Raw genomic sequence first — 26446 nt, forward strand, 5'->3', positions numbered from 1 at the left:
GGCTCTCTGTCTTTAGGTGTTTGTTGATGCTGACTCTGATATGAGATTTTGTTAACTGCTGCAATCACTAATGAACTAGGCAAGGATTGTGTATAAAACTGCTCATATCCCTGGAAAGGAACTGAATAGTGGTTCGCTCTCTTTGATGTTTGTGCTAGAGAGTCGGGCTCTTGGAGGGCATAATGGAATTTCTCGTGCTTCCTCTCAATCTAGAAGTGAGTTTGTGTGTGAAACTTAGGTGTATTTTTCATTAAATACCTTCTCTTTAATTTTTCACCTTTTTAAAAAACCAAGGAAATTAAAGAAGTTACTGTAATGTCAGATGGTGACTTTAATTGCACAAATAAAGAAATTCACAATGAATGCCCTCCAGAAACCTTAACTCTCTCCCGTTTCATTTCAACAGGGTATTTCAACATATTACCAAACAACAGGGGAATGTCAATTAGTACCTGGTAAATAGAGAGACAAGGTGCGTGAAGTAATATCTTTTCTTGGACCTGCTTCTATTGGTGAGAGAGACAAGTTTTTGAGCCACTCAGAGCTCTTCTTTGGGTCTGGTGGTCCAAAAGAAGATATTATCTCACCCACCTTATTGCTTTAATATCCTGGGACTAACATGGCTACAGCTATCCCACATACCTGGTAAACAGTTCAGAATAATGTAATTGGGGTAGCTTTCTTTGAAAAATCAGAGTTATAGATTTGACAGATTTCTTTGTTTTAAAATAAAACAAAAACCAAAAAAATGAATGGAATTTTGAAGTTAGATTTTTTTATTGAAACCAAATACAAGCCTAATAGCTGATCTTCTATGCAAGTCCATTAATCTGCTTTGTCCAGAGGTCTGGACATGACAGATGCCGAATTTCTCACCCAGCATTAGAATTGCAAGAAGTTGCAGTGCTCTCTTAACTCGGTAATAGCTAATTTTCAAGAAACTGGAAAAAAGGTCCTCTTTGGTAGAGCATAAGGACATAAGAATGGCCATACTAGATGAATGGTCCATCTAGCCCAGTATTCTGTCTTCCAACAGTGGCCAATGCCAGATGCTTCAAAGGGAATGAACAGAACGGGACAATTGTCAAGTGATCCATCCTCTGTTGTCCAGTCCCAGCATCTGGTAGTCAGAGACGCAGGGACACCGAGAGCTTGGGGTTGCATCCCTGACCATTTTGGCTAATAGTCATTTGATGGACCTCTCCTTTGTGAGCTACGTACGAGAAAGCAGAACTTGGACTGAAATTGGGTTGAAATAGAAGAAATTCACATTTGGGGGGTTAAATAAGATTTTAATCAGGGTGAACTCTGAATACAGTGAAGCAGAACTGTATTCTGGGATAGTCTGGAGAAATCTTAAAACAGGAAAATATCTAATAATAATTGATTCTTGCAGTCTTAGTTCACTGTATCCCATATACACATATTTCAATATATTTTTTTAATCAAATAGCAAACCGTACATAGCATGACACTCACTAGTAGAACACACTGAACTGTTATCAAAAAGGATTTTTTTCAACTTGCTTGTAACTTTGCCAGCTTTGCTTTTTGGTAGACAAACCCAGGAAAGCAAACAAATGCATGACTATAGCATGATACACTAGTTTATTCAAAAGTTAAAAGTATGTCCACGGACCACCGTGTTGGAAGATAAAGAGACATTTAATGCAGTTATGATAGGCATCATCACTGAAAACAATGATCAGATTTGATCATAAAGCAAAAGCTTTCCCCACACTGCAGATTTTAAATCCCAGAATATCTTTTAAAACTGACCTTATATTAGAATGACAATATATTTTTCACATAGTGTAAGATCAATATATAAAATGGAAAGTAAAAATAAAACAATAGGAAAAAGGAAAGACTGCAATCCTAAGAAATACAGCTCTTAAAAAGACGCAAACTGGCAGTTTTCAATATTATACCTTGCTTTTAATGAAAGCAGCCCTTACCTGGGTATGTGATGGGGGTAAGCTCTTTTGGCCATATACGCCAATCAATGCATCTTTCTGAAGGGAGATATTGAATCTTAGAAACTGTGGCTGATCAATGAAGAGCTGTGATCTCCAGAAGATCCCCGGAGGAACCTCTTGTATTGCTCTTTGGCCTATATCGAGTTCTCCAGAATCTATAGTGTTGTTTTCTTGTGCAAATCCCCCTAATTTTACTAAAAGGTAAAAAAAAATTACGAGATCAAACATTAATACCCACGTTTTGCTCTCAGTCTTCTTTTAAATAAGCTGTCAAATATTTAGACTCCTCTCAGATGAAATGTTACTTGAGAATCTTTCTGAGGATATTAAAGATCCTGAGGAATTCACTCAAGTGGATCTAACAAAACAAAGATCTCACACAAATACCTTCCAAGTCAGAATGCAACGATTTACCTGAGGTATGTCTATTAAAGAAACTGTTTTAGGATCATCCCTCAAGTCTTGATTATTATGAGCGTAATTATCTTGCAAGGTCTTGTTATTTCGTAAGGAGGATTAACTATGGCATTTATCAGTCCTAATAAGCATACAGTCACACTATAAAGTGTAAATTAAGGGGAAATGGATTATACAGCTTTTCAAAGTGACACTCATGTGAACAACAAAACCAATCAGCAGAACTGGGAAGTGCAATTGTCACTAAATTAAACAGAGCGTTCATTTACACACCACTAACATTCTCTAAAGGATTTTACAAAGTCAATTCAGTTGAACGAATACAAACAAACAGACCCTTCCCTGTTTAAATTATGGATGGAACAGACAAAAAAAATCAGATTCAACCCCCACAGAGTTCAGAACAGGGATACTGTTCAGTCCTTTCCAGAGACAGTTTCATGTCTTGACCCATATTACACTAAACTATGGATGTGTTTTAACCTGGAAATGTGGTTCAAATAGTCCCACCCCACCCCACCGCCACCCTATTTTCTGCTTTAGGGCACTTTCCAAAACATGCACCAAATCATGCAGGATGCTGAGTGCCTTCAGCTCCCACTGACGTTAACTGGAGTTGTCCCACTAACTAATCTTCAAAGCACCTTGAGAAGTAGACAATTATAGAGCGATGTTTAACATGAGGCAGAGAGGTTGAATGACTTGCTCAAAGTCACAGAAAATGCTACTGTTAGAACTAGGATGAGAGTTTAGTAGTTCCTGGCTCCTAGCTTTTTGTTTCTCTCTATATATAGGACTATAACAGCGTTTAAAAGAGAACTGGATAAATTCATGGAGGTTAAGTCCATTAATAGCTGTTAGCCAGGACGGGTAAGGAATGGTGTCCCTAGCCTCTGTTTGTCAGAGGGTGGAGAGGGATGGCAGAAGAGAGATCACTTGCTCATTGCCTGTTCTGTTCATTCCCTCTGGGGCACCTGGCATTGGCCACTGTCGGCAGACAGGATACTGGGCTAGATGGACCTTTGGTCTGACCCGGTACGGCTGTTCTTATGTTCTGATCTATTGTGTTCTTGTAGCACCAACCGTATACAAATGTGGCTCTCTACTTACCGCACACTTAATAAAGCACTTTTCACAAACATAAAAATCGTGTACATGAAATATAAAAATAAAGTGAGGAAAGGTAAACGCTAGTAAACACACCAAACAAACGTTTTATGACTTTTATATTTTAAATAGTTTAAAAAATGCAAATTACACAAATAAGAACACATTCTCTTCTGTGTCCGTACAGTGCCCAGCACAATACAGTCCCAACCCCTAGGGCCCTTCGGCATATCACTATTCGTAGTACTAGTTCAACAAAGGAAGGATTTAAAAGACAAATGTCAACCACGATCATGGCACCGTTATCCCCCTCCCTCAATGCTGCAGAGTCTTCTGAACAAGTGTAAAAACAGAGCCAGAAGGGTGAAAAGAAAGTTGCGTAAAATTCCAGTGTGCCACTCCACAGCATGGGAATGCTCTGCAGAGAGAATTCTGAAAGCTGTGAGGAAACCCTACAGTGTGGGTCTAATGGTCAGTGGAATGATAAAAAGAGGTCTCTTCACAGATGGTCCTGGCCTCCAGTACTTCTTGGATCTTGCCTATTCTAAGAGAGGAAAGGGAATTCTTGCCACTTCCATGGATCTATGCAGGGAAAACTACGAGGGGAATCTTGCTCAGAGATTTCCTCTCTCCTGGCTTCCCTTCTGTGGATTTTTCTGAGGAAAGGATGAGATCTGGCTCACAAGACTAACCATGTGAAGGCATAGTATAGGTAAGGCATGAAGGGAGAAATGGGGGAAGTTTCCCACCAGTTGGAACCAGGAAGGTAGAGGTTGACAAAGCCAACAGAAAAAGAGTGGTGGAGACAGGGCTGATGCTGGAGGAACTTGACCTGTGGCTAAATAACCAAGTGGTGTGAGAAGTCATAGACTGACTTGCTAGTCTCCACAAACTGAATACCAATATACCTGATTGGCACTGATAAAACACAGCACAGAGAGATCTGATGCTGAAGTGCATACACTTTCAGCCAAAGCAGTTGATGTCAAAATAGCCAGTACTGGACTTCAGAAGTTCAAAGACGATGATACTGAGGCACACAACATCTCAGCAGTAGACACTGAAGCTCTGAATACAGAAGCATGGGAGACAACAGAGAGCAAAGAGGCCTTGACACCAGATGCAAAAGCAGAAATGGCAACTGATTGGCCATGGTATTAAGAATTTTGTGAGTGTCAAAGATGAATACAGATTGCTCCTGAATTAAGCAGATGTTGAAGCACTATCAAAAGGTATAGAACAAGGACTTACATAGCTATGTTTCAGTGGTGGTGATGGCACTGAAAATGTTTAACCTGCAGGATCATAAAACCAATTAATGTTCAGTTTTTCAACTTGAAGAGACTGTGGAACATCTGATCTTGAAGAATCCAGATATACCTACTTTCTACACTAGCAAGGCCAAGTATGAACCCTTTCTATCCTTCTACTTAGCAATTTTTGACAACACTCACACCCTACTCCAGCATATTTAACTGCTTGGTTCTTACCACTTTCTCCAACTTTTGGCATGTTGAGTCTTATAAATTCACACACTGATGTTTGGTAATCACTAAATAATAAGCACTTATTTGCAGAACTGATCAGCACTTTCACAATAGAATATCAACCATCTCCTGTGAAGACTGAAATAGAAGACGAGCTAGCAAGCTTTTTACAGACCCACTTTATCAGATGTCCTGCCCACCCTTTCTGAAGTTTCCACGTTTTAGCAAACCAATTCCACCTAGCAGATAACTCCACGCATTCCATATACTCCACCAAAAATGGGAATCAATTGCACCCACGAACCACATCCCTCTCACTCCACGCTAATCAAATCCCTCTCTCGACCATTATGGACTCCACTCACTTCCCTTCCCATCAATGGGGCTTCTCTAAATTTCCTATTGTTTCTTACTAGGCACAGAAAGATTCTTGATGTTCCCATCACTTCCCTTTTAACATTTTAAAATAGTTGAAGTTGTCTTCCGCAGATGGAAATTAGACTCTAATGTTTCTCATTTCAAAAAATTTCAAATATATGTCATGTTCTTTTATACAATTCAGAGTGAGAGAAATTCAGAATATGTAAATACCTGAAAATACCTGGAAATTCTTCTCTTCCAGTCTCCTCCCATTCCCTCCCCACCTCAAAACAAAACAAAACGCAAAATAAATAAAAATCCAGAAAGAACACTTCTCCCAGGAAAAGCTATTTGTTCTCCATATTATCTATAGCTATATATAGAGAGGGGGGGGGCACCTGTCAGGGTTCCCTCCCCACTCTGAGGTACAGATATGGGGACCCACATGAAAGACCCCCTAAGCTTATATTCCACCAGCTTAGGCTAAAAACTTCCCCAAGGCACAAATTCCTTTCCTTGTGCTTGGACGGTATTGCTGCCACCACCAAGTGATTTAAACAAACATTCAGGGAGGGGCCACTTGGAGCCCTGTCCCCCCAAGCCCCATCACCCCCTTTCCTGGGGAGGCTTGAGAATAATCTACCAACCAAATAGGTTAACAAGGTGAGCACAGACGAGACCTTTGAGAGTCCAGAGTATAGCACTTCAGCTGTGCTGTTCACGGTGTTTCCCCCTTGTGAGGGGAGTTAAAGTAATCCAAACCCAAAACGTCAGTAAACTTCCACAGCCCACAATAAGTTGAGTCCTAAGACTTCAGGAAGCCAAAGACGGGGGGAGGGATAAGGGGGGAGGCAGAGAAAAGCATCCATCCCTCTTTTTTCTGAGAGGGTCTAGGCACCCAAGGCTCTCAAGTCATTTAGCTAGTCAGCAACCCTTTTTTCCAGAGATTGGGGAGCTCTGAGTTGTAGTCCTGCTCCTTCAGAGTGCCACCCTCCAGTAAGCAGGGATCCTCCCTTTTGAGGACCTGTCCATCTCCAGGCTTACCAAGCTTCACAGGTGTGCCGGGATGGAGCTGATTGTGCTCAGAGCACTTTAATCCCTTCCTGAATGGGATGGGCACCTGTCCCACCGCACTGAACAAATCATAACGAAGATCATTTAAACATTTGTTTTAAAATATAAATTAAAACTGCCATTATGGTATATTGAAAAAATATATAGTGCATCAACTTCAGAAGATTTTCTCCATTGTCTGATAATTACCCTGTGTAGAAAGTCCATGCAGCATCATCCACACCTGTTAAGCTTCACAATAAGGGTTTAAGTGGTGTGGATAGCCTCGTGCCAGGGGGGAACTCACGATTTAAGAATAGGATCCCTGAGATGATTAAAACTGAGTTGATTGATCTAGCTGAGTTATTGGCACAAGACCAAATTACTGACTATACAGGTAAATATGCAGTTTGACTGTGTGCTTGATTGTTTGATTGCTTGTTTGACCAGTTTGATTTGGGAGTGCTTTGTTCCAGCTGGGCCTGACTGTTATAAAAAGGCAGTCAGCTGTGAATCAGCTGAGCAGCGAACAGCAGAGAGGTAAACAGAAGGAGTTTGCCTGGAGAGAGCCTACTTAGGCTCCCCTCTCGCAGGTTTCTCCGAGTAGCTTCTGCCACAAGTAAGGAAGCTCTTAGACGGAAGAGACTATGGATGCTGAGCGATCCGCTGTTGTGACCTGCACAGGATGCGCCATGTTTGTCTTCCTTCCACAGGATAGAAGCGACTTTGTCTGTACGAAGTGCAAGCTGATCTCCATATTGGAAGAGAAGGTTCAAGGTCTGGAGAAACGGATATCAACCCTGTGTTCCATAAAAGAAAATGAGGATTTCCTGGATAGACGTCAGGATCAGCTTCAGCGGGCACAATGTTCTGAAGATTCAGAGCAGGCTACGCAGCGGGGACAGAAGGCCAGCGAGGATAATTGGTGGCATGTGACTTCCACAAGAGGAAAGAGTACCAGAAACATCCATGTACCAGAAACACAGACGCAGGTGAGCAACCGTTTTCATGTCCTCTCTGCCGGTACTAGTGCAGAGAGCGGAGTGGAGGATACATCTGAGGGAACAGAGCAGAAGGAGACTCCACTGATTGGAAGGCATGAGATGCACCGTCCTAGGGATGGGGGTTCCACGACCACCACTCCCAAGAGGCGGAGGAGGAGGGTGGTGGTGGTCGGGGACTCTCTCCACAGGGGGACTGAGTCATCTATCAGCCGCCCTGACCGGGAAAACCAAGAGGTCTACTGCTTGCCAGGGGCTAGGATTCATGATGTGACGGAGAGACTGCCGAGACTCATCAAGCCCTCGGATCGCTACCCCTTCCTGCTTCTCCACGTGGGCACCAATGATACTGCCAAGAATGACCTTGAGCGTATCACTGCAGACTACGTGGCTCTGGGAAGAAGGATAAAGGAGTTTGAGGTGCAAGTGGTGTTCTCGTCTATCCTCCCTCTGGCAGGAAAAGGCCATGGTAGAGACCGTCAAATCGTGGAAATCAACGAATGGCTACGCAGATGGTGTCGGAGAGAAGGGTTTGGATTCTTTGACCATGGGATGGTCTTCCAAGAAGAAGGATTGCTAGGCAGAGACGGGCTCCACCTCACGAAGAGAGGGAAGAGCATCTTTGCAAGCAGGCTGGCTAACCTAGTGAGGAGGGCTTTGAACTAGGTTCACCAGGGGAAGGAGACCAAAGCCCTGAGGTAAGTGGGGAAGTGGGATATCGGGAGAAAGCACAAGTAGGTGAGTGCAAGAGGGGAGGGCTCCTGCCCCATACTGGGACACCAGGACGATCAGTGAGTTATCTTACATGCCTATACACAAATGCAAGAAGCCTGGGGAACAAGCAGGGAGAACTAGAAGTCCTGGCACAGTCAAGGAATTATGATGTAATTGGAATAACAGAGACTTGGTGGGATAACTCACATGACTGGAGCACTGTCATGGATGGATATAAACTGTTCAGGAAGGACAGGCAGGGCAGAAAAGGTGGGGGAGTTGTGTTGTATGTAAGAGAGCAGTATGACTGCTCAGAGCTCCAGTATGAAACTGCAGAAAAACCTGAGAGTCTCTGGATTAAATTTAGAAGTATGAACAACAAGGGTAATGTCGTGGTGGGAGTCTGCTACAGACCACCAGACCAGAGGGATGAGGTGGACGAGGCTTTCTTCCAGCAACTAACAGAAGTTGCTAGATCACAGGCCCTGGTTCTCATGGGTGACTTTAATCACCCCGATATCTGCTGGGAGAGCAATACAGCGGTGCACAGACAATCCAGGAAGTTTCTGGAAAGTGTAGGGGACAATTTCCTGGTGCAAGTGCTGGAGGAACCAACTAGGGGAAAAGCTCTTCTTGACCTGCTGCTCACAAACAGGGAAGAAATAATAGAGGAAGCAATAGTGGATGGGAACCTGGGAGGCAGTGACCATGAGATGGTCGAGTTCAGGATCCTGACACAAGGAAGAAAGGAGAGCAGTAGAACAGAGACTCTGGACTTCAGAAAAGCAGACTTCGACTCCCTCAGGGAACTGATGGGCAAGGTCCCCTGGGAGAATAACATGACGGGGAAAGGAGTCGAGGAAAGCTGGCTGTATTTTAAAGAATCCTTATTGAAGTTGCAGGAACAAACCATCCCGATGTGTAGGAAGAAAAGTAAATATGGCAGGCGACCAGCTTGACTTAACAGTGAAATCCTTGCTCATCTTAAACACAAAAAAACAGCTTATAAGAAGTGGAACATTGGACAAATAACCAGGGAGGAGTATAAAAGTATTGCTCAGGCATGCAGGAGTGAAATTAGGAAGGCCAAATCACACTTGGAGTTGCAGCTAGCCGGAGATGTTAGGAGTAACAAGAAGGGTTTCTTCAGGTATGTTAGAAACAAGAAGAAAGTCAAGGAAAGTGTGGGCCCCTTGCTGAATGAGGGAGGGAACCTAGTGACAGAGGATGTGGAGAAAGCTAGTGTACTCAATGCTTTTTTTGCCTCTGTCTTCACAGACAAGGTCAGCTTCCAGACAGCTGCACTCTGCATCACGGTAAGGGGAGGAGGTGACCAGCTCTCTGTGGAGAAAGAAGTAGTTCGGGACTATTTAGAAAAGCTGGACGAGCACAAGTCCATGGGGCCGGATGCGCAGCATCCGAGGGTGCTAAAGGAGTTGGCCGATGAGATTGCAGAGCCATTGGCCATTATCTTTGAAAAATCATGGTGATCGGGGGAGGTCCCGGATGACTGGAAAAAAGCTAATGTAGTGCCCATCTTTAAAAAAGGGAAGAAAGAAGATCCAGGGAACTACAGGCCAGTCAGTCTCACCTCAGTCCCTGGAAAAATCATGGAGCAGGTCCCCAAGGAATCAATTTTGAACCACTTAAAGGAGGGGAAAGTGATCAGGAACAGTCAGCATGGATTCACCAAGGGCAAGTCATGACTGACTAACCTAATTGCCTTCTATGATGAGATAACCGGCTCTGTGGATGAGGGGAAAGCAGTGGATGTGCTATTTCTGGACTTTAGCAAAGCTTTTGATACAGTCTCCCACAGTATTCTTGCCAGCAAGTTAAAGAAGTATGGGCTGGATGAATGGACGGTAAGGTGGATAGAAAACTGGCTAGATGGTCGGGCTCAACGGGTAGTGATCAATGGTTCCATGTCTAGTTGGCAGCCGGTATCAAGTGGAGTGCCCCAAGGGTCGGTGCTGGGGCTGGTTTTGTTCAATATCTTCATTAACGATCTGGAGGATGGTGTGGACTGCACCCTCAGCAAGTTTGCAGATGACACTAAACTGGGAGAAGTGGTTGATACGCTGGAGGGTAGGGATAGGATACAGAGGGACCTAGACAAATTAGAGGATTGGGCCAAAAGAAATATGATGAGGTTCAACAAGGACAAGTGCAGAGTCCTGCACTTCGGACGGCAGAATCCCATGCACTGCTACAGACTAGGGACCGAATGGCTGGGCAGCAGTTCTGCGGAAAAGGACCTAGGGGTTACGGTGGACGAAAAGCTGAATATGAGTCAGCAGTGTGCCCTTGTTGCCAAGAAGGCTAATGGCATTTTGAGTTGTATAAGTAGGGGCATTTCCAGCAGATCAAGGGATGTGATCATTCCCCTCTACTCAGCACTGGTGAGGCCTCATTTGGAGTACTGTGTCTAGTTTTGGGCCCACACTACAAGAAGGATGTGGATAAATTGGAGAGAGTCCAGCGGAGGGCAACAAAAATGATTAGGGGGCTGGAGCACATGACTTATGAGGAGAGGCTGAGGGAACTGTGATTGTTTAGCCTGCAGAAGAGAAGAATGAGGGGGGATTTGATAGCTGCTTTCAACTACCTGAAATGGGGTTCCAAGGAGGATGGATCTAGACTGTTCTCAGTGGTAGAAGATGACAGAACAAGGAGTAATGGTCTCAAGTTGCAGAGGGGGAGGTTAAGGTTGGCCATTAGGAAAAACTTTTTCACTAGTAGGGTGGTGAGGAACTGGAATGCGTTACACCTAGGGAGGTGGTGGAATCTCCTTCCTTAGAGGTCTTTAAGGTCAGGCTTGACAAAGCCCTGGCTGGGATGATCTAGTTGGGTTTGGTCCTGCTTCAAGCAGGGGGTTGGACTAGATGACCTCCTGAGGTCCCTTCCAACCCTGAGATTCTATGATTCTATGAAATTTAAAACGGGAATTAAAAGTGTTGAAATAGGAACCTTATGACGGCACACCAGACTCTACAATCCTCAGATGTTGATAAACTTCACCAGTGACTTATTTACTTTACTCCAGAGCACCCATTAGACACATACATACATACACAGCAGCCTGAAGGAATTGAGCCCCCTTTCAGACTTCCTAAGACACCAACAAGCCTCCTAAGGCCGAGGATCCCAAACAGTGGGTCCCAAGCAACCAGGTTGCAGAAAAGTTCTACATGAGTGGTAGGCCCGGTGTAGAGGGAATCCCTAAGGGGAAGGAGTGTTGGAGAGCCAACCCCATACCACATTCACTCTTCAGTGGCAGTTCCTGTCCCACAGGACTGGGCCCAGCTCCTTGCTATGAGCGTTGCAACCTGGGCATGGGGTCACAGTGCCACTCAGGTCAGAATGAGGGGTGGCTGGAACAAACCTGAGCAGTGCAGTGATCATGGGTTCCAAGTGCAAATGGAGTGGGGAGCCAGGCTTGGCCCTATGGCAGGAGCCACCGCTGTGGGGTGAGCGTGGGATGGGCTTGCTCTCCAACCCCTCTTCTGCTTCCGCACTGGGCCAGGATTAGGATTGTGATGCCAAGGCTGAGGGTGCTGCTATGGGGGTCAGTGCATCCCCTTGGCATGGTGAGGAGCAGGATTAAGCAGAGAAGGTGAAAGAAAAGGATACTGGCCTAGGATTTGGGGGCCGCTCACAGATTTAGACCCTTGGTGGTTTGCCAAAATAGATGAAATGCAGTCGGTGAGTTGCCTTACTAAAAAGTGTGGAAACCATGGCCCTAAGGAACTCTAGAGGGAGCTATGTGCTTTGTCAGCACTTCCAGTTTGTGGGACCTCCTACAGCCTGGTCTACATGTTCGGGGGGGGGGGGGAATCAATCTAAGAGACACAACTTCAGCTACAAGAATAGAATAGCATAGCTGAAACTCATGTCTCTAAGATCGACTTACCTCCCGTCCTCACAGCACAGGATTGATGGCTAGGGCTCCCCTGTTGACTCCACTTCTGCCTCTTGCCCTGGTGGACTTCTGGAGTTGATGGCAGAGCATTCAGGGATCAATTTATCACAACTAGATAAAACACAATAAATTGATCCCCACCTGCTGATCCAGTGGGTAGTGTGGACATACCCTAAGGCTCTAAAGGTGCCTAGACTCTTGCCTAAACACTTGAGAAAGTGATAGCCAAATTTCTGGCTTAGAATATCAGGGTTAGAAGGGCCCTCAGGAGTTCATCTAGCCCAACCCTCTGGGTCAAAGCAGGTCCCATCCACAGGCAGATGTTTACCCCACTTCCTTAAAGGGCCCCTTCAGGGATTGAACTCACAACCCTGGGTTTCATAGGCCACTGCTCAAAGCACTGAGCTATCTCTAGGTTCCTGGTATACTAACCTTAAAAGACTGACAGAAGGGAAGCCTCATTATACTGACTTTAATAAGACTGAAGGAAAACAGCTTGTGGCTCTTACTCATGTCCAAAGATCCAACAGGATCCACATGCAACCATGTGGGCAGATTTGGCCTATACATCATTGTAGACATACCAGACTCACTCCTGCTGGTTGTCCTTGGGAATTAGCTCACTTCCAGCCAGGAGCGCCCTTCCAGGACCTCAGTGCCTTTTTAACTGGGTCTCCCCCACCCAACTATCCCCACTTTGCCTCAGTATTGGCTACTGCCCAGTCTCCATCTAGCCCCTGTTCACTGGGGCAGACTGCAGTATCAGCCACTTATCATCGGCAAAGGGGTTTGGACCTGCTGCCTTGGCCATACCCCTGGGCTGCCCTCTGCAACCCCTAGTACCTGTTGGCCTTATGGTAGGCCGCAGCCTGGGGCTTTCTAGGAAGGAGCTCCCCAGCTCCCCTGCCTTTCCCCAGCCCTGCTCTACTCTAGGTACCTTGTCTAGCTCCCTGCAGCCAGGCCCTTCTCCCTCTACAGCCAGAGGGAGAGTGTCTGGGCTCCTGGCTCACTGCCTCTTATAGGGACCAGCTGGGCCTGATTGGGACCTGGCCGCAGCTGGGCCTGCTTTCTCCCAATCAGCCCAGGCTTCTTGCCCCAGCTACATCCCTCTCCTGGGCTGTTGTAAGCCCCGAAGGGCAGGAGCGGGTAACCACCCCACTGCAATCATAAATATAAAAGTGTAGAATCTCTCTCTTAATAAGAATGACACTGCTGTATTTCAATTAAATCCAGATAAAAGAAGACGTCTTTATGATCACATAATGAAAGCAAAGGTGATTAATGGCAATTAAGTTATAATTTTCCCTCATGCCTGTTAACAGGTACTGCAATAAACATTCAATTTAAATGGCATTATGAATTAAGTTATGTTTTTCTTACTACTGCCAGTAAGTGAGCTTTAGGAGCAGCAGAATAATGTTAACTTAGCAATGCAGGGAAGCATATTGTACTTCTTATTAATAGAATAAAATAAACTCACAACGATTACAGCTACGCTTCTGTCACTGCTGTCATGAGAGAGACGTACTGTGTGATTTTCATGATTAAAAACAAATCTATTACTCTTGACATCTTCTGCCCCACTGAAATCAGTGAGAGTCTTGCCACTAAGTCCAACTGAAACAGAATCCAGCCCTTTGGGATTTGTGGGTGAACGTGATAACAGCAACTGTCATATTAAATGCTTGGCTGGATGGTAGAATAATAAAGAGCAGAAACTCAGGGACAATACCATAGTGACAGAAAGTCAATTAGTGAACAAAGAGGATTGATGATGTTTCTCATTTCCCAAGGTTGATTTAAAAATATCTATACAAAGGGTTAATTTGATTTAATATTTTTCCTTGCCCTTGGCTCTCACTCTTCCTTCATGGTTCCACCTACACCTGTCTTCGTTGGCCAAGTACCCACTGACCTTCAAATTCTATTTGAAAACGCATCTCCTAAGGTTATCCCTCATCTCTTATTCTCATAGTCAATAATCTCCTCACTCTCAGGCTAGGTCTACACTGGCGGGGGGACTCGGCCTAAGATACGCAACTTCAGCTATGCAAATAGCGTAGCTGAAGTCGGCGTATCTTGGGTCGACTTACCTGGCCATGAGGACGGCGGTGAGTCGACTGCTGCCGCTCCCCCATCGACTCCGCTTCCGCCTCTCGCCACGGTGGAGTTCCGGAGTTGACGGCAGAGCGATCGGGGATCAATTTTATCTCATCTACTCTAGATGCGATAAATCGATCCCCAATAGATCAATCACTACCTGCCTATCCGGCGGGTAGTGTAGACGTACCCTCAGACTCCCAAAAGGGCTGTGAGTTTTGACTTTGTCTTGTAGCTTTTAACCTTTTCAGGGCAAGGAGAGTTTGTTTGTTAAAACATACATTTACCGTGCAATATAAATCTTTTGTAATAATGATAATAAAATAGGTTAATTTCTGGACTGGCAATAACAGTGAACAGATATCAACCCAGTAATCACAGCACAAGCACAGTTCTACATAGTTACACTAAAATGAGGAAAACATATGAAACTATCTAACAATGCCTAAGACATGACTTTTTAAAAAAAATACTGTATTTCCTTGACTTTTGCTCTTCTTGTGTCATTTGCATTTTTCTCCCTGACATCCCTGTGACCTTTCTGCCATCATATAAGTCATACTGACAAGCCAGACATTTAAATTTCACCTATATTTAACCCAGTGAAATATAAGCTACAATATGTATTTTCCCATTACATGTTTCACTTGTTAGGTCTAAATCTCACTCTTCTACTCTGTGCAGAATGGATTTACCTAAGAGTTCATACAAGAGTAGTAATGAAAAATGGTTTCATGCATTACTGGGCTTTTTAATTTAATAAAATAGCATTTATATTACAAAAATAGAACAAAAAATAAATGACAGAATGCATTTTATGTTGCCATTGATATTTAAATATTTGCTCTATCATGAAGAATGACTGGTGGGCAGCGTGCGCCGGAGAGGCGCCCCACAGGGACGGGGCAGTTTGTGCAGGAGAGGCGCCCCACAGGGACGGGGCAGTTTGTGACTACATGAAGGGAGCCACCTTGGAATGTGTGATTTGCTGAAGACTTAGGTTGTGTCTACACTGAAAAGAAAAAAAAGTGTCTTAGCAATTCTCAGAGCCTGGGTCAACTGATTGGTAGGATGGCTCTTGCAATGATCGGGGATGGGAAATGACCAAAGGAGAGGCCAAAGGCTTGGTACATGGATCAGATATCAGTGGACATGAGCACGAGTCTTGGCAGAAGGCTATAACGCTCTCCGACCCCGAACAGGGAAGTGGCACGAAAGAAGAGGAAGAAACAACGTTAACAGACAATGAAGCAAAATATAAAATTATTTAAAAATAGGACAGACTGAGTGGAAAAACATTATTTTTTCCCACTTTTTTGTGTTTATGTCATCTGCTTAGACAGATAACAAATACTTGTTTCTGCTTGAAGTGTTTAGTAATCCTTTGATCGCTATATAAATCCAAATACATGAGATCCTAACAACTAACAACAACAAAAATTTGAAATGCTAAATAAGGTAAGTTATGCCTGATGGGGAAGAAAACAGAGAATATACAATACATATGTTGGAAATTGTGTACAATATGAATGACAGGTATTTACAGCTTATATTTTATATACTCCTCTACCCCGATATAACACGACCTGATAGAACATGAATTCGGATCTAACATGGTAAAGCGGTGCTCTGGGAGGCGGGAGGTGCAGGGCTGCGCGCTCCAGCGGATCAAAGAAAGTTCAATATAACGCAGTTTCACCTATAAACGCGGTAAGATTTTTTGGCTCCCGAGGACAGTGTTATGTCGAGGTAGAGGTGTATCTTAAAAATTTGACATTTCTGATTTATAGTCTTTTTTAAGGTATTTCAACTGCTATTCTGCTGAAAAATACTTGCAAAGTACTTAATTTTTTAAGATCCTATCTAAAGAATAAGAGTTTCAATTAAATTTCTCTGAAGGTTTAAGCTGTTACCAGAACCTACAGATAAAAATAAAGCTTTATATTGTACAGTTGGGCACAGTCCATATATAACCAACAAAACAGACATCCAGATTTATGGTGATGATAATCATATAAACTAGAACCTACCTATACAGTAGCATAACAGTATTGCCAGTAGCACGGAGACTTTTATAGCACAGAGGGCAGTACCTTTCCAGCTGCAACACTCTGAAGACTTCTTGAATTTAAAAGCACTTCTTGATAGTGTATTTCTAGGTACTGGCTGAGTAGGAGGGGGAGAAACAGAGCCAGATTCCATCGTGTAACCCTGTGTTGCAGTACTGAACAGTGGTGTTGTCCCTGTTCCTGTTCTGAATAAGAAATGCCTGTGGGAGAAAAAGACTCTATTAAAACACAATAATAAATAAACAAATGGAACAGGCAGAGACATTTTTGGTTCTCCTTAAAGCTGTTTGCCTTTTTTTTTTTAATATCTTACATTTTTTTCAGCCTACAAAGATTCTTGAAACCAATACATTGCACAACACTTGCATAGAAAAAACAGCATATTTTTAAAGTACAAGTGAAAATATTTATGATACACACTCTGTCCACAGTGGGACCACAACCACACGAACTACAATAATGTAGTCAGTGTAGCTAGCAGAGCTCTTGCCAAATTCTCGGACGAGTGTGGACAGGCCTTCTTTCGTCTGAATCAAGTGTTATAAAACTATGTCACATACTCCAGGGATCAATGTTTTCCAGATACCACACCTCTATCACAATTGTTTCTTAGTCTAAATACAGGGTGTGACAGATATTGAAACCCCATGCCGTATCTCTGGATACTTCTATGTTAAAATTATGTAGGGTTTCATGTACGACTGGGTTCTGCTCCATTGGTGAGAATTAGCTAATTGGACTGGAGATTAGCTAATGTAGTTCCTATATTCAAGAAGGGGAAAAAAAGTGACCCGGGTAACTACAGGCCTGTTAGTTTAACATCTGTAGTATGCAAAGTAATGGAAAAAATTTTGAAAGAGAGAGTGGTTAAGGAGCAGGAGGCCGATGACAACTGGGATAGATTACAGCATGGATTTACGAAAGGTAGATCGTGCCAAACCAATCTGATCTCCTTCTTTGAGAAAGTAACAGATTTTTTAGACAAGGGAAATGCGGTGGATCTAATATATCTGGATTTCAGTAAGGCGTTTGATACGGTACCGCATGAGGAATTATTGGTTAAATTGGAAAAGATGGGGATCGAAATGAAAATCCAGAGGTGGATAAGGAGTTGGTTAAAGGGGAGACTGCAGAGGGTAGTACTGAAAGGGGAACTGTCGGGTTGGAGGGGGGTTACCAGTGGAGTTCCTCAAGGTTCGGTTTTGGGTCCTATTTTATTCAATCTATTTATTGCTGACCTGGGAACCAAGAGTAGGAGTGGGCTGATAAAGTTTGCGGACGACACCAAGTTGGGAGGTATTGCCAATTCGGAGAAGGATCGGGATATCCTCCAGGGAGATTTGGATGACCTTGTAAACTGGAGTATTAGTAACAGGATGAAATTCAATAGTGAGAAGTGTAAGGTTATGCATTTAGGGATGACTAACAAGAATTTTAGTTATAAGCTAGGGACGCACCAGTTGGAAGTAACGGAGGAGGAGAAGGACCTGGGAGTCCTGGTTGATCGTAGGATGACTATGAGTAGGCAATGTGATGTGGCCGTTAAAAAAGCTAATGCGGTCTTGGGTTGCATTAGGCGGGGTATTTCTAGTAGGGATAAGGAAGTGCTAGTCCCGTTATATAAGGCGTTGGTGAGACCTCATTTGGAGTACTGTGTGCAGTTTTGGTCTCCCATGTTTAAGAAGGATGAGTTAAAACTGGAACGGGTACAAAGAAGGGCCACTAGAATGATCCGAGGAATGGAAGGCCTGTCGTATGACAGGAGACTTGAGGAGCTCGGTTTGTTTTCCTTAACCAAAAGAAGGATAAGGGGAGATATGATTGCACTCTTTAAATATATCAGAGGGATAAATACCAGGGAAGGAGAGGAATTATTTCAGCTCAGTGCTAATGTAGACACGAGGACAAACGGATATAAATTGTCAGTCAGGAAATTTAGGCTTGAAATTAGACGAAGGTTTCTAACCATCAGGGGAGTGCAATACTGGAACAGCCTACCGAGGGAAACAGTAGGGGCGAAGGACCTCCATGACTTTAAGATTAAGCTAGATAAGTTTATGGAGGAGATGGTATAATAGGATAACGGGCTTAGTCAATAGGTCAATTAAGTGCCAAACTGGTACTTAATTGGGTCAAATTGGGTCAATGATATGATATTCTTAACCTCTTTCAGAGGGTATGGCTGGAGAGTCTTGCCCGCATGCTCGGGGTTCAGCTGACCGCCATATTTGGGGTCGGGAAGGAATTTTCCTCCAGGGCAGATTGGCAGTGTCCCTGGAGGTTTTTCGCCTTCCTCCGAAGCATGGGGCAGGGGTCGCTTGCTAAAAGAGTGGGTAGATCGGCTAATGTGGCCTGCATCTTGCAGGAGGTCAGACTAGATGATCATAATGGTCCCTTCTGATCTTGAATTCTATGATTCTATGATTCTATGATTACCAGAGTTCCTCCAGGAACTAAAAATAGTGGGGGGTGATTATCTTGGGGATTGTGAGTAACTCCAGCGAAGCACCACCTGGGCTCATGAAATATATTGGCTCAAGTTGGGATTTCCAGAGAGTGGGAGACAAAGAAAGGGCTTTCAGTATAAAAGGATAACCTTGAACAGACCCAGGGCCTTCTTTCTGACCCACGAATGAACAGTACCTTCTGTCCAACAGGGCTCCCAAATCCTTTCAAAAGGGTGGGAATGCTTTGGCTTAAGAGGGCCCCATAAGACTGATGAGTGACCCCTGGTATATTTAATATGTTTTCTCTATAATGTTTTTACCCTGAGTTGTGTAGTAACTTGGAATTGCCGGCAATATGCTGGTCATTGCCCTTGGAGAAAAAACAATGCACAGACACTGGTCTTTAGCATAGCGTAAGGCAGGGGGCTGTGCCCTTCCAAAAACCCTAGTCAGACGGGAGTGAGTCAAGGATCTTTGCCCAGAGACCAGTAACAGCTGGAGATCTAAGACCTGACTGGGCACTCCAGGAGCAGACCAGGGACAAGGAGGATAATGGTGCAATGACCCTGAAACTGTGATACAGGGAAAACAGCAGCATCTCAAATATAACCGCATGGCAACTTTTGGCAAATGTAGGCAGTTTCGTTTTTGATGTATCCTAATGAATCATTTCCTAATCCTCAGTTTATGTTTGTGGCCATCACCCTACTAAGGTGTGATCACAGACACAGGAGCTGGTTTAATTTGGGGGATTGGGTAGGTAAAAAATTGTTTTGCACGCCTGCCCAAAAAGGTTGTAGGCAGAATTAGAGGGGAAAAAATAAAGCGATGTTTGGGACTCTCTCAATGAGTCAATCACCATGCTAATGCTGACTACATTTTTTAACTGAAATTTCTGGGGCGAATGCCACTCTACATGAGCTCTGAGGCAACATGTTCAAACGAGGCTTCAAGAAGCTCGTAAATCCTCACCAACTGGGTTAAGAAGGAGCACTGTGCAGAATTTTGTTGTTGCCAGAAACACCAACAGCAATACAGAACTATATAGGTGTGTGCATTTCAGAGGAGGAAACAGAGGGTGGCCAAATCATAAAATGATTTATAATAATTATGTTATAATATAATTATTATTCAGTAAGATACACTGGAGTTATATCAGGAATGAATCTGCTCTTTTACTCCCTGGGAGAAATAAGGACATTTGATAACCAGGAAAATTTGTGCTTTGAGAAGGATTTGCACTGTGGACCTTGGCATCAGCTGCCCTTCTTTGAAATATTCCCCTCAAGAACAGGGTCGGCTCTACCATTTTTGCCACCCCAAGCAAACAAAATCGCTTGGACTGCTGCTGCCCGAACTGCCTAAGTGCCCACACAAAAACCCCAAAACAAATGTTCGGACTGCCACCGCCCAAACTGCCAAAACAGGGAAAAAAACCCCACACTCAGACTGCCACCACCTGAACTGCCGAAGCGCCCAAAAAAACCCAAAACCAAATGCTCGGACTGCCGCCAGCCGAACTGCCAAAGCAGAAATAAAATAAAAAAGCCACCCAGACTCTGCCGCCCCAAGAATGGACGGAATGCCACCCCTTAGCATGTGCTGCTCCAGGCATGTGCTTCCTCTGCTGGTGCCTGGAGCCAGCCCGGCCTGAGAAGATTCCTGGTAATACACAGCATAAGGAACTTCACTTGTAAACAATATTAAGGCTATTGGTAATGGCGGAGAACTGGGAACAGCAAAGAAGCCCACCTCAGAGCATTTAAATTCAGAAAGGGGAACTACACAAAACTGAGGAAGCTAGCTAAACAGAAATTAAAAGGTACAATCCCAAAAGTGAAATGCCTGCAAGCTGCATGGAGTTTTTAAAAAAAAATTCTATAATAAAGCCTCAAATTAACTGTATATTCCAAATGAAAAAAAAACATAGTAAGAGGGCCAAAAAAGTGCTACCACGATTAAACAACAAAGTAAAAGAAGCGGTTAGAGGCCAATAAGGCATCATGTAAAAACTGGAAGTTAAAACCTACTGAGGAAAATAGAAAGGAGCATAAATTCTGGCAAGTCAAGTATAATTAAGCAGGACAAAAGAATTTGAAGAGCAACTAGCCAAAGACTCAAAAACTAACAGTAATTTTTTTTAGTACATCAGAAGCAGGAAGCTTCTACACTAAACATTCAGTGGAGCCATTGGTAGAATAAAGGAGCACTCAAGAAAGATAAACCCATTGCGGAGAAACTAAACGAATTCTTTGCATCTTTCACACTTGAGCCATTCTTTTTAGGTGACAAGTCTGAGGAACTGTCTCAGACTGAGGTGCCGTTACAGGAGGTTTTGGAACAAACTGATAAATTAAACCGTAAGAGAGTCACCAGGACTAGATGGTGTCACCCAAGAGTTCTGAAGGAATTCAAATACGAAACTGCAGAACTACTAACTGTGGTATGTAACCCGTCATTTAAATCAGCTTCTGTATCAGATGACTGGAGGATAGCTAATGTGATACCAATTTTTTAAAAAGGCTCTAGAGTCGACCCTGGCAATGACAGCCTGGTAAGCCTAACTTCCGTGTGAAGCAAACTGGTTGAAACTCTAGTAAAGAACAGAATTATCAGACACAGAGATGAACACAATTTGTTGGCGAAGAATCAACACTTTTTTTTCGTAAAAGGACATCATGCCACATCAATCTATTAAAATTCTTTGAAGGGGTCAACAAATGTGGACAAGGGTGATCCAGTGGATACGATGTACCTGGACTTTCAGAAAGTCTTTGACAAGGTCCCTGACCAAAAGCTCTTAAACAAACTAAATAGTCATCAATCCGTAACTAGTTAAAAGATAGGAAACAAAGGGTAGGAATAAATTGCCAGTTTTCAGAACGGAGAGAGGTAAATACTGAGGTCCCCCAAGGGTCTGTACTGGGACCAGCGCTGTTCAACATATTCATAAATGATCTGGAAAAAGGGATAAACAGTGAGGTGGCAAAATGTATAAAAGATACAAAACTATTGAAGATAGTTAAGTCCCAAGCAGACTGTAAAGAGTTACAAAGGGATCTCACAAAACTGAGTGACTGGCAACAAAATTCATTTGTCAACATTGAATTTCATCTGCCAAGTAATGCACGTTGGAAACATAATCCCAGCAGTACATACAAAATGACCACTCAGGAAAGAGACCTTGATGTAAATGTGGATCGTTCTCTGAAAACATCCGCTCCATGTGCAATGGCAGTGAAAAAGCCTAATGTTAGGAATCATTAGGAAAGCGATAGATAGTAAGACAGAAAATCATAATGCCTCTACATAAATCTAGCTATACCCACATCTTTAATATTGTGTGCAGATCTGGTCACCCCATCTTACTTAGAATTGGGAAAGTTATACAGAAGGGCAACAAAAACGATTAGGGGTATGGAACGGCTTCCGTATGCGGAGAGATTAAAAAGACTGGGACTGTTCACCTTGGAAAAGAGACAGCTAAAGGGAGATACGATTGAGGTCTATAAAACCATCACTGGTGTGGAGAAAGGAAATAAGGAAGTGTTATTTACTCCTTCACGTAACTTAAGAACTAGGGGTCACCCAATGAAATGAATAGGCAGCAGGTTTAAAACAAACTAAAGGAAATATTTCTTCACACAACGCACAGTCAACCTGTGCAACCCATTGACAGGTGATGTTGTGAAGTTTTTGAATGCAGCTATTTTTTTGGTATATAATTCTACATTTGTAAGTTCAACTTTCATGGTAAAAAGATTCCTCTACTGTACTTGTATTACATGAATTGAAAAATACTATTTTTATTTTTACAGTGCAAATAGTTGTAATAAAAATATACAGTGAGCACTGTACACTTTGTATTCTGTGCTGTAATTGAAATCAATATACTTGATAATGTTAAAGATGTAAAAAGGTGTAAAAATCCCAAAATATTTAAAGAAATGGTATTCTATTATTGTTTAACAGCGCAATTAATTGCTTGACTGCAGCAGAATTCTGCTTGCTGTACGTACTATGAAGAAAAAAATTCTTCCAATACTACTGCAGATATACAGCACCTCTGTGGAGTAGGGGCTTGGGGCTATTTCTGCAGATCTGCTCAGCTCACAGCCTAGCTACTTCAAGCCAGTGTCTGTGGTCTAGATTTGCACAGACATATTCCTTGGAGTAATTCTATAGAGCCTTCAAGACCGCACATGTAGACACTCATCAAAATAATGCCACATGACAGTATAACAATTAGAAGATATTTCCCCCTTAAAGACGATAATTAAAATGTACGGCATGAAAAAGAACTAGAATGTCAAAGATTAGACCATGTTGCACTCCACTTTTTAGTCTCTGAATCAGGCTGCTAAAGCTGTTACTCTCCACTGTGACCAATTATGGCTTAAGCCTAGTGGAGAATCAGGGCCCCACAGTCTTAAGGTCTTTTAGAATCACGTAGAATAAAAAAATCATGAAAAAATTGAAGAGGAGTCAAAAAATTCTTACAAATCCCGTAAGTATGAAAGGTAAATATCACTGTCCCCATGACAAGTGGGTAGGTTCCACAGAGTTTTGCAATATTAGAACTACTGAAAATTAGTTATACCTACAAATTGCTTGTCTTAAGAGTCATAGGATCATAGAATATCAGGGTTGGAAGAGACCTCAGGAGGTATCTAGTCCAACCCCCTGCTCAAAGCAGGACCAACCCCAACTATATCATCTCAGTCAGGACTTTGTCAAGCTGGGCCCTAAAAACCTCTAAGGAAGGAGATTCCACCACCTCCCCAGGTAACCCATCCCAGTTCTTCACCACCCTACTAGTGAAATAGTGTTTCCTAATATCCAACCTAAACCTCCCCCACTGCAACTTGAGACCATTGCTCCTTGTTCTGTCATCTGCTACCACTGAGAACAGCCGAGCTCCATCCTCTTTGGAACCCCCTTTCAGGTAGTTGAAGGCTGCTATCAAATCCCCCCTCACTCTTCTCTTCTGCAGACTAAACAATCCCAGTTCCCTCAGCCTCTCCTCATAAGTCATGTGCCCCAGCCCCCTAATCATTTTTGTTGCCCTCCACTAGACTCTCTCCAGTTTGTCCACATCCTTTCTGTAGTGGAGGGCCCAAAACTGGACACAGTACTCCAGATGTGGCCGCACCAGTGCCCAATAGAGGGGAACAATCACTTCCCTTGATTTGCTGGCAATGCTCCTCTTAATGCAGCCCAATATGCCATTGGACTTCTTGGCAGCAAGGGCACACTACTGACTCATATCCAGCTTCTCGTCCACTGTAATCCCCAAGTCCTTTTCTGCAGAACTGCTGTTTAGCCAGTCAGTCCCCAGCTTATAGCAGTGCATGGGATTCTTCTGTGCTAAGTGCAGGACTCTGCACTTGTCCTTGTTGAACCTCATCAGATTTCTTTTGGCTCAATCCTCCAATTTATCTAGCTTACTCTGGACCCTAGATCTACACTCCAGCGTATCTACCTCTCCCTCCAGCTTAGTGTCATCTGCAAACTTGCTGAGGGTGCAATCCATCCCATCATCCAGATCATTAATAAACATGGTGAACAAAACTGGCCCCAGGACCAACCCCTGGGGCACTACGGTGACAAAGTGTCCGGTTTTCGACTGGAACACCAGCTCGAAAAGGGACCCTGGCGGTTCCAGTGAGCACCACCAACCTGGCCATTAAAAGTCCGGTCAGCGGTGCTGGGGCACTAAGGCAGGCTAGTCCCTGCCTGTCCTGGCATCACACTGTGCCCCAGAAGCGGCCAGCAGGTTTGGCTCCTAGGCGGGGGGGCCAAGGGGCTCTGCATGCTGCCCCCAACCCGAGGACCAGTGGGAGCTGGGAGAGCCAGTGCCTGTGAGTGAGAGCAGCATGGGGAGCTTCCTGGTCCCCCGGGCTAGGACCTGGACCTGCTGGCTGCTTCTGGGGTGCATGCAGCGTGGTGCCAGGACAGGCAGGCAGCCTGGCTTAGTCCCGCTGTGCCACTGACCGGGAGCTGCCCAAGGTAAGCTCCTGCCCCAGCCACAAGCCTATGCCCCAGCCCAGAGCCCCGCCTCAAAACCAAAACCCCCTCCTGCACCCCAAACTCCTCATCCCCGTCACCACCCCAGAGCCCTCACCCACCCTGCACCCCCAGCCCAGAGCCCCGCCTCAAAACCAAAACCCCCTCCTGCACCCCAAACTCCTCATCCCCGTCACCACCCCAGAGCCCTCACCCACCCTGCACCCCCAGCCCAGAGCCCCGCCTCAAAACCAAAGCCCCCTCCTGCACCCCAAACTCCTCATCCCCCTCACCACCCCAGAGCCCTCACCACCCTGCACCCCCAGCCCAGAGCCCCACCTCAAAACCAAAACCCCCTCCTGCACCCCAAACTCCTCATCCCCCTCACCACCCCAGAGCCCTCACCCACCCTGATCCCCAGCCCAGAGCCCCGTCTCAAAACCAAAACCCCTCCTGCACCCCAAACTCCTCATCCCCGTCACCACCCCAGAGCCCTCACCCACCCTGCACCCCCAGCCCAGAGCCCCGCCTCAAAACCAAAGCCCCTTCCTGCACCCCAAACTCCTCATCCCCGTCACCACCCCAGAGCCCTCACCCACCCTGCACCCCCAGCCCAGAGCCCCGCCTCAAAACCAAAGCCCCTCCTGCACCCCAAACTCCTCATCCCCCTCACCACCCCAGAGCCCTCACCCACCCTGCACCCCCAGCCCAGAGCCCCGCCTCAACACCATAGCCCCCTCCTGCACCCCAAACTCCTCATCCCCGTCACCACCCCAGAGCCCTCACCCACCCTGCACCCCCAGCCCAGAGCCCCGCCTCAAAACCAAAGCCCCTCCTGCACCCCAAACTCCTCATCCCCCTCACCACCCCAGAGCCCTCCCCACCCTGCACCCCCAGCCCAGAGCCCTGCCTCAAAACCAAAACCCCCTCCTGAACCCCAAACTCCTCATCCCTGTCACCATCCCAGAGCCCTCACCCACCCTGCACCCCCAGCCCAGAGCCCCGTCTCAAAACCAAAACCCCTCCTGCACCCCAAACTCCTCATCCCCCTCACCATCCCAGAGCCCTCACCCACCCTGCACCCCCAGCCCAGAGCCCCGCCTCAAAACCAAAGCCCCCTCCTGCACCCCAAACTCCTCATCCCCGTCACCACCCCAGAGCCCTCACCCACCCTGCACCCCCAGCCCAGAGCCCCGCCTCAAAACCAAAGCCCCTCCTGCACCCCAAACTCCTCATCCCCGTCACCACCCCAGAGCCCTCACCCACCCTGCACCCCCAGCCCAGAGCCCCATCTCAAAACCAAAGCCCCCTCCTGCACCCCAAACTCCTCATCCCCGTCACCACCCCAGAGCCCTCACCCACCCTGCACCCCCAGCCCAGAGCCCCGCCTCAAAACCAAAGCCCCCTCCTGCACCCCAAACTCCTCATCCCTGTCACCACCCTAGAGCCCTCACCCACCCTGTACCCCCAGCCCAGAGCCCCGTCTCAAAACCAAAACCCCTCCTGCACCCCAAACTCCTCATCTCCCTCACCACCCCAGAGCCCTCACCCACCCTGCACCCCCAGCCCTGAGCCCTGTCCCACTCCCTGAATCCTTCATCCCCAGCCCCACCCTGGAGCCTGCACCCCAACTCCAAGCCCCCTCCTGCCGCCATAACCCCTCATTTCGGGCCCCAGCCCAGAGCCTGCACCCCCAGCCAGAGCCCTCACCCCTCCCACACCCCAACTCCAAGCCCCCTCCTGCCGCCATAACCCCTCATTTCGGGCCCCAGCCCAGACCCCGC

At 45.3% G+C, this 26446-nt stretch overlaps 1 protein-coding gene across 1 annotated transcript in view; it reads right to left on the reverse strand.

Annotated features, from left to right (window-relative positions):
* LOC123360174 (teneurin-3-like) overlaps nucleotides 1–26446 on the reverse strand; it is a gene marked incomplete at its 3' end in the record, with an annotated part of 45282 nt that overhangs the window by 14407 nt on the left and 4429 nt on the right. The window contains exons 3-4 of the mRNA XM_045001184.1: nucleotides 16234–16409; nucleotides 1959–2173 (exon numbers count right to left, since the gene is read on the reverse strand). Of these exons, the coding sequence (XP_044857119.1) occupies nucleotides 1959–2173; nucleotides 16234–16342 (324 nt within the window). The remainder of the gene's footprint in view (nucleotides 1–1958; nucleotides 2174–16233; nucleotides 16410–26446) is intronic.

Source organism: Mauremys mutica, unplaced genomic scaffold (assembly GCF_020497125.1).
Source record: "Mauremys mutica isolate MM-2020 ecotype Southern unplaced genomic scaffold, ASM2049712v1 Super-Scaffold_100221, whole genome shotgun sequence".
In the NCBI taxonomy this organism is placed as follows: Eukaryota; Metazoa; Chordata; order Testudines; family Geoemydidae; genus Mauremys; species Mauremys mutica.